At 45.8% G+C, this 8,574-nt stretch overlaps 1 protein-coding gene across 4 annotated transcripts; it reads right to left on the bottom strand.

Annotated features, from left to right (window-relative positions):
- Positions 1–106: 106 nt before the first annotated feature.
- LOC109756347 (disease resistance protein RGA5) lies at positions 107–7,823 on the bottom strand. Of its 4 annotated transcripts, none has more exons than XM_073505160.1 (6): positions 6,643–7,823; positions 2,363–4,358; positions 2,197–2,264; positions 1,955–2,020; positions 898–1,185; positions 107–780 (listed from the first exon to the last, which is right to left on the bottom strand). In XM_073505160.1, exons 1-3 carry the CDS (start codon positions 7,476–7,478, stop codon positions 2,244–2,246), a joined length of 2,853 nt encoding a protein of 950 aa, XP_073361261.1. In that variant the 5' UTR covers positions 7,479–7,823; the 3' UTR covers positions 107–780; positions 898–1,185; positions 1,955–2,020; positions 2,197–2,243. The 4 variants fall into 4 exon arrangements, with proteins under 4 accessions (XP_073361261.1, XP_073361262.1, XP_073361263.1 ...); XM_073505161.1 differs by having other exon boundaries at positions 894–1,185; XM_045230946.2 differs by having other exon boundaries at positions 614–780; positions 894–1,185; positions 2,197–2,258.
- Between the last annotated feature and the right edge of the window lie 751 nt (positions 7,824–8,574).

Below are 8,574 nucleotides of genomic sequence, written 5' to 3' on the forward strand. Positions count from 1 at the left end.
TACTGCACTGTTCTCTGCCTTAACCTTGGCTTCGGAGACACGCTGCAGCCTGAGCATATACACTCGAGAGCTTCAGGTGTGTTTTATCTTGCGGGGTCTTCAGGTATATACACTTATGCTAGCGAAGGATTATATTGAAGAACAACGAAAGTTCACCAACCCAAATACTTACAAGACACAAGCTAAACACCTCCAGCCAGCTATAATTAATAGAAGTCTTGCTTCAACACTATAACATCTCCTCACTGCGTGCCGGGGATGTTCACAAGATCCTCTCAGCAGAATACCGCTGTCGCAGTCACCTGTAGTCGGTCGAAGAAGACCTTGGTTTACCGTTGTTCGACGAGTTGAGGTGTAGAGAAACAAGAATCGCCCTGATCGCGACGATCAAGCAGCCGACGAGCGTGCCGAAGAAGAGCGCCCCAGGCTGCCTCGTCTGCACAAATCCATACACTCCCCCGGATGTCACCAGCATGAAATCAGTCAGCCCATCCCCGGAGAAATCCTCAAGGATTAGTGCGTAAGTCGGCGGCGCGGGGAGGTCGATCGACGCCAGTAGGCCACCAGAAGGAGAGATCACCACAACCTCCTGATCGCCGCCAGCAATGATCACCTGCTTTGGGTCATAGGCTCGCAAGGAGAAGGCCTTGAGAGTGGGGATCACGGTGTTCTCCGTCATCCCTGATGGGGATGGAAGGTTTGTCCATGCCGCGCCTGTCGATAGTTTTGCCACCTCCATGTCATATCGTGACCAATTAAGCCTGGAGAGTATGAGCTCACCTATGATGATAGACAAACAAGTCAGGGTATTGTAGAAACCGCTGCTCATTATTTCAGAAGAGACAAGCTAGCACCATCGACTTGATGCGTCCAAAATCGCTAAAGAAATATACCGACTTGCTAGAAAGATGATATCGCCATGACTTCCTCTTCTGTGTACATGACTATCGTCTCTCTCCAGCAGAATTGGTGCCGCCACCTCTAAGCTAGATGGATCAAATGTCCTCCCAGAACTTCTTGAAAAGTCACCATGATGGAACAGATTGAGATGATTGTAGTGGCAAATAGGAACATTAAAAAGTTGCTCCTGCACCGGTATACCAGATGTGGCAACTGCCCAACAGGGTTGAGCACTTCCATGGACCCGGTAACAACAGTTTGCTCAGCACCATTTGCACCGACAACCTACAGAAGAATGGACCAACAGCTTTGGTAACAATTATTAATAAAAAAAAGCACCATTGGCAAAGCAGTCATATCTGACACCCACAGATTCATTAGGAGAATGGAGCAATGAAATTGCCCATCCCAGCCTATAGAGATTAACGCATACAAGAACCACTGAGACATTGAGGTGCAATATATGATACTGGCTCTAAGTTGGGTCAGTGTATGCTAATTCTCTCATGTCCAAATTAAATTAGGAGACCTCGAATTCCATGGTAAATATGAACTCTGATTATTTAAGGTGAAAAGGTAATGAGGGAATGCACTTATCATGATAACATAGCACTGGTGCAAGCATTGCATAATTTTTGGCAAATCATTTATGATGAAGACAAGACATGATTTCATGAAAAGGTAATTTGCTACTTGCTAGGATAAGATGATAGCAACACAAATTACGCAATAATAATACAGAGAACAAGCAATATTCAGTATCATCTATGTCCATGTTTGAGCAGAAAGCTCAATTTCTCCCTCTACAAGAAACTAACTAGAAGTGCTGTAAAATCATTTGAACTATTTATCGAATGACTGAAACAGCCTAAAAGCTACAGTACATCATAACACCTTGTGACACAAGCAGTCGGGAAACAAATCCACAGCTCTGCTGGAAATTACAGACATAAAATGCGAGCGGCAGTGGCCTGAATAGTATTCTCTGGATCCAAAAAATGTGGTGCGGATGAAAAAAGTGACTTGCAGCTGTAATTTTGACGCATCAACACACCTGAACATGATCTAAAACTCCATCTCCATTAATATCTGCATGAAGGCCTACTTCTGTAAAATGAAGCTGAAAATGGAAATCACAAAAACAAGTGAGACTATTAACTATGTACTATAAGATTGTGGTACAGAAACATAAATTTTATCAATACGCATGGACTGTGACAATGAAAATGTAAATCACAAAAACAAGTGAAACTCTCTTTTTACAAGTAATATGAGAAAAGAAACTACTTTTCTGACCTTACACGTAACAGGTACATTGAGTGCAAGACGGCTGGGAAATCGGGTCAACTATGATAAATCTGCAACTGAAATAAAGGTGAAATGAGAAAGAAACTCTTCTCCTTTTACAAGTACGTACGGTACATGAGAAAGAAACTACATTTGCGATGTTAGTAGCACGTACCTTGAGTGTGGGATGGTTGGGATGGATCTCAACTGCATGCTTCAACGACGCATGTGCCTGCTTCAACGACTCATGTGCCTGCAACTCGTCTCCGTCGATACCCCTGCCAGTGTAGCCTAGGATTTCAGCATCAACTTTCTCAAGACGAGGGAGGTTCACCAGGCTATGGAAGTCCCAGCCATTGGTCCCTTCTAGGCCGATTATTATCCTAAAACACTCAAGGCTGGACATTGCTCCCTGTACAAATCTGGGCTGGTTAGAATTCTTCAGTTCCAAGTATCTCAACTTGGGAAATGCACCCTCCTCCATGGCGTTAGGAAAAACCATGTAATCATAGAGAAGAACGGTCAGAGTAATGAGCTCTGAGAACCTCCCAAGGATCTCCATATCCTGCGATTTCATAGCCGTCAGTTCCATATGCAAGTGGCAGAGGTTCGGGAGGCATGAGGAGTTAATCCACACTGGCAGCCCAGGAAGCAGGCCATTCACTGTCAGATGACGGAGGTGCCCAAGGGCCACAGAGCCAGCGTAATCGGACCATGGCTTAGGACGCGGTTGATACCTACAATTTTTTTCTTTTTGAGTTGAATACCTACAATTAACCATTATGACTTGAAGTTTTTGCAGATTGGCAACATGTCCCATCAAATCTTTGAACAACATATTCTCGTGCTCCTCTTCAAAGTGTAGGCTAAACTTTCTCAACTCCTTCAGCTTGACAAGCCCTTTGAGAAAATCTGGAGAGACAAGGTGCAATTGTAGCTCTTCCAGGGATGTTAAATTCGTGCAGTCCAACACCTCCATACTGGAACCGCCAAAGCGCAGGCACTTCAGTTGTGTTAGCCGGCCAACACTTTGAGGCAGTTTTTTAATGCCAGTTCTGCCCAAGTCCAGTACCTGCAAAAACCTTAGATCCCCTATTTCTTCAGGGACCTTTAAAATAAGCGGCATGGAGATCCCAGGCAGGGAGAACCCAACCAGCCGGTCCGAGAACCCAAGGTACCTCAGGTGAATCAGCCTCCCAAGATAATTAAGATGATAAGGAGAATCTTCCAGCTTCACAGAGCGCTCACTTCCCATGAAAGTGCACTCTTCTAAAGCCAACACACGGAGAGCTTTAAAGTTTGAAAGCAATGGCAACATAGTAAAGTGACACATGGTGGCACTATATAACCTCACCTGTTGCATGCTCGTGTTAGCCACAGAACCATCCTGCTCTACGACTTCATTATTTATGGCTAACCTACGAGCATTGGTACGAGGAGATGTCCTGTTACTGTTCGATGCAGTAACAAAACTTTCGTCTTCTGAAAGAAAATGAATCATATCAAGTACCAAATCATGCACACGACAAGCATATATGATGCTATAATATGGCCTCTCCACTGCCTGGATCATGCTTCTATCTATGAGCATGTTGAAGTATCTCTCTCCAACCTCAAATAGTCCTTTTCCTGGTTCCTCATGGACATATCCTTCAGCCACCCACTTCCAAATTAAAGTGTCCTTTTTTATCTCATAATCTTCGGGGTATATACCTAGGTGCAATAGGCAAAGCCGTGGATAATATGGAAGATCATAGTAGCTATATAACAATATCTTTCTTGTGGTATCCACTTCTTTGTTATCTTCGTTCCCAAAACCAATAGAGTCATAGACCCCAGGCCAGTCTGTTACTGGTTTACTAGCCAACAAGCTAGCTATTGTAATGATAGCTAGCGGTATGCCACCACATTTCTGCAATATCTTCTCAGATATCTTAACCGATTCATGATAAGGGCGTTTGCTTTTGCCAATAGATAATCTCATACAGAATAATTCCTTCGATCTACCATGAGAAAGAGGTTCTTGCTTGTAAATGTCACCTGCCTCTTTTGCCACTTCAAAGATACGAGTAGTTGTGATTACTTTGCTTCCACACTTACTATTAGTAAAAGCACATTTGATTATATCCCATGAACTCAAATCCCATATATCATCAATGATGATGAGGTACCTATTGACATGGCAGCATGAGATCCATGGATTAGTAAAACTAAAATATCATCCTGGAAATAAAAAAATATGGCAAGCGTCTCAACCAAGAACTAAAAATGGCATTATTCAATTCACGACAAGGTGCTTTAGGACAACTGAGACATAAGTAAATGATTAATGATGAATAGAAGACACTATCAAAATACACGCAAGGGTTTGATTAAATCCATTCTATTAGAGTTTATATAATACATCTATTTTTATTTTTTATTATGAATAAACATTTATTCCTACTATAGGTGCATATAATTGGCAAGAACATTTGACCCTAGGTAAATCTGGTAAAATTTGCTTAAAACATGTACCCCTACTTCCCCGCGGCCGCCGGAGGAGGCCGGCGAGCAAAGCTCGCTCGGCGGGCTCTCCTCCTCCCCCGTGTGGGGGCCTCTGGCCAAGGCGAGGCGGCGCCCCTGGGCGCCCGGCGTGGTGGCGGAGATGGAATGCTGGGGCGGCGGCCACAGGGGCTCTGGCGGCGGCTGTGCCACCACTGCTGTGAAGGCAGCGTGGGGGCCGGCCATGGTGGCTAGTGGTGGCGGATCTGGGGCTCCCTGCCGAGATCTGTTCCCCTCCGGCGGCGGTCCTAAGGGAAAATTTTGTTTTTGCCACTCTAAATTTTGCCAATTTTCCTTATGCCACTCTAGATTTTGACATTTCACTTTTGCCACTCTTAGTTTTTGACAATTATCACAATTGCCATTCCTGTGGCAAAAGCAAAATTTTCAAAGTGGCAATTGTGATAATTGTCAAAAGCTAAGAGTGGCAAAAATGAAATAAAATTATTTTGCTTTTGCCACATAATGGCGATAATTGTCAAAAACTAAGAGTGGCAAAAGTGAAATGTCAAAATCTAGAGTGGCATAAGGAAAATTGGCAAAATCTAGAGTGGCAAAAACAAAATTTTCCCTGCCAAGACGATGCTCTGCTTGATGCCAGCCCACATTGATCTGGCCGCTGACGAGTTCCGGAGGGCTCCACCGGAGATCACCATTGGGTGCTTGACGCCTGTAGATTGCTGGATCGGATGGGATTCGGTCGTGTGCGCCTCTATTTCAGGCCGTGTGGCTCCAGGAGGGTGTGACCCGAAGCTTCGTTGTCTGTTGACATTATGGGACATGCCGGTATTTCGATTTCTATGGTGAAGACAGTGGAGAAGAACATCATGGCGGCTGAGGTCTGAGGCCTGGTAATGGCGGATCAAGTCGAGGCGATGAGGACTTTGCTTGGTGATTCGTGACTCGTAGCAGCGACATCGACAAGTGGGGGCGGCCCACAGGAGAAGTACAGAGTCTTAGCTTTCAGGGCGTAAACTTAAGGTCTGGCCTTAATTGGTTGTGTCTAGCAGTGGCCTTGTTGAAGGCATTGTTTTGAGAGTGCGAATTTTTTTTAGGGTGAAAACCTAAAATCTATGATCGAACGACGACAGCGCTTATGCACTGTTTCCTTCTAAGAGGCGTCGCTTTTGGAGAATTTGGGCTTCGGGTGTTGTCTTGGTGGTGGTTCGTGCTGCAGTTACAAGGAGTCGATCACTGTAGCGGGATCTTTCGTTTTGTCTTCTTCTATTTGTTTTGGAGTGTGTGCATGTGTAATGTCTTTAGGACGCTTTGTTTTTGCGGAGGCTGGGTGTAATTGGTGTCTCTGCGATGTTAATATATTAGCTTTGTCAAATAAAGAACATGCAAATGCAATCTAAATCTAATTGATGTAAAACATCTGCAGAAAAATGAAGCCCCCATTTCCGCCTCACTCTTTATCACGGCCGGCTTAAAGGATATACTATAGTAGACATCAAGAAAAAAATAGCACGCTATACAAAATAGCGTCGTCCCTGAAAATATGCTATTAGCGCTGCAGCGCGCTATAGTATGCTTTTAGCGAGACATTGTATATTGATCAATTTAGTGAGACAATTCTCTACACGCTATAGCGTGCTTTTTTTTCAGTGGTAAACATGCATTTTTCAGTTACGTGTAAATAAATGAAATGAAATGTTCTGAAAACACATAAGTGTATGCCGATACTATCTGAATCTTAACTATGTGAAAATCTGCAAGAAAGTGAAGCGCCCATTTCTGCCTCACCTTTTATTACGGCTGCTAAAAATTAAACTATATACTACCTTTGTAAAGGAATATAAGAGCATAGTGATCTAAACGCTTTTATATTTCTTTACAGAGAAAGTAGTAAATATGCATTTGCAATGAGGAAAATCTCTCACAGCATGCAAATTAGGATGATAGTGGTACCTCTTGTTCGTAAGCAGTTCTCGGAGTTTCTCAATGAGCAGCACCTCATCTAACAGTGTAACATTGTGACAAGAGGCTTTGTCAATTCGGAGGAGAATACCTATGAGAACATTCTTCAGATTAGGCTTCTGACCGACCGAAACAAAAGCCTTACATACGAATTCTGCTTGTATCTTGTCGTAAACTGCTCTGGCAAGAGTTGTCTTGCCAAGTCCTCCAAATCCGAAGATCGAGAGGATCTTGAGCTGCTGCTTGGACACACAATCATCTTCATCTGCCAGCCTCTTGATTAGCTCGTCTCTTGGCCCCTCGATGCCAACAAGCTCTCTGTGATCTTTGAACTGAACCATCAAGCGAGGGTCTAGAGGGTCAACGATGGTTGAAGCAGCTAGAGTTGCCTCAACATCATCAATCTTGTACCGGTCGCGTCGATCCGCCACCTGCTGGACCTGATCCTTGATGCCTTTGATTGCATCGGCGATCTGGTGGCGCGCCTTGCCTTTTGTGAACAAGTTAGCCACCTTCTTCATGAACCCTTTGAAACCGTCGGGGTTAGCGGCCGGCTCGAATCCCTGGACGTCCACCATGAAGTGTTCAACGACATCCTCCATCTCGTATGCCAGCTCCCTGACATCATTGGCCCAGATCTTGGAGTTGTCATCGAGCTGGTCACGCGGCACCATGGCCATTTTGCGGAGGGCGGCGTCTATGCTCCTCATCTCCCTCTCGAGAAATTCTACATCTTTCTTCACGCTCTTCTGCAGCTTGTATTCTCCGTGGAGGAGCTCGAACAGCTTGGGAAGGAGGGAGCCCATGGCCGCCGTCGCGGGGTCCATGGCCCGAAGGGTGGCTTTCGCTTCTCTCTCTTCTTGGTCTAGTTCTTGCACGTCAAACACTGTTGGCGGAGATGGGCATATGCGGTGGTGGAGGGGGCGGCGGAGATGAAGAAACTCGGCGACGGAGCGGGGCTGGAGGGGGTGTCGGAGTGGAGACGACGGCGGAGCTGGGCTGGACGGGATGGGGGAGTGGAGGCGCCGAGGGGAAGAGGGGCGGATCAGGCCATAGCAGAGGTGGCTGGGGTCTGTGTGGCGGGGTGGAAGAGGGCGGACCAGATAGCACTAAGGTGGACTTGTGCGCTCTGTCATTTCCCACCAAAGATTTCTTCGTACTTGAACGTGGGCAGCTTGGAAGGGGGGAGGAGGAAGCTGCCGACGCCTCCCGCTTTTGTATTGCTCGGCGTGTGCGGTGGTAAAAGTCAGTGGGAGGGAGTGGTGGAGCAGCCGGGCCGGACCGAGTTGGGTGGGTTGGGTTGGGTTCCTGGGCCATGCACGCGAGTGGAAAGCCAGCGAAGAATTGGTTGACTTGACTCAGTCTGCTGCTATCGTTCTGTGTCTTTTTTTGCCTTCTTTTCCTACTCTTCTAGGCTGCTGCTGTAGGTGTGAATCTTCTCGATTCCAAGGGGAAAAAAATCTCTGAACCTATGTTCAAAAAAAGAAAAAAAATGTCTGAACCTGATTGGTGGGAACTGAGCTTCTTCGCTACGCTAGTTATTTAGTCTTGTGGTGACGGACATGTGCTAAACAAAGAGACCTGGTTGTGTTCAGCCCTTAGCCGAATTCACCCTACCGTCTCGTTTTAAAATCCCATTCCTCCTCTGTGTGTTTGTAGGTCGACGAACAACGTGGTAGCGGACTCATGGAGCACAAAGCCAGCTGCAGGCGGCGGAGCAGAGATGGAGGGCGACAGCGGACGGGAATTTGTTGGTGTTGCGCCGATTGTTTCAGAAAAAAAAGGTGGCTGGAGACTATGCATGGGCCTCAATGTCAGAGACAAGCTATTCCTCAGGGTGCTCCTTATTTGCCACGCATGAACTGAGAAGGGATACTGCCACTAGGCTTGTATGAGTAAGACGATCATGTTTTGTTGTAGAAC

This window comes from Aegilops tauschii, chromosome 7 (assembly GCF_002575655.3).
Source record: "Aegilops tauschii subsp. strangulata cultivar AL8/78 chromosome 7, Aet v6.0, whole genome shotgun sequence".
NCBI lineage: Eukaryota > Viridiplantae > Streptophyta > Magnoliopsida > Poales > Poaceae > Aegilops > Aegilops tauschii.

What these genes read in the sequence shown, in the direction of transcription:
- LOC109756347 (XM_073505162.1), bottom strand. Translation starts at nt 7,478, where the DNA reads ATGGACCCCGCGACGGCGGCCATGGGCTCCCTCCTTCCCAAGCTGTTC. An exon ending in CCAACCATCCCACACTCAAG is followed by an intron (nt 2,021 to 2,362) that starts GTACGTGCTACT and finishes TTCCATTTTCAG; the next exon opens with CTTCATTTTACAGAAGTAGG. An exon ending in GAGTTTTAGATCATGTTCAG is followed by an intron (nt 1,186 to 1,954) that starts GTGTGTTGATGC and finishes ATTCTTCTGTAG; the next exon opens with GTTGTCGGTGCAAATGGTGC.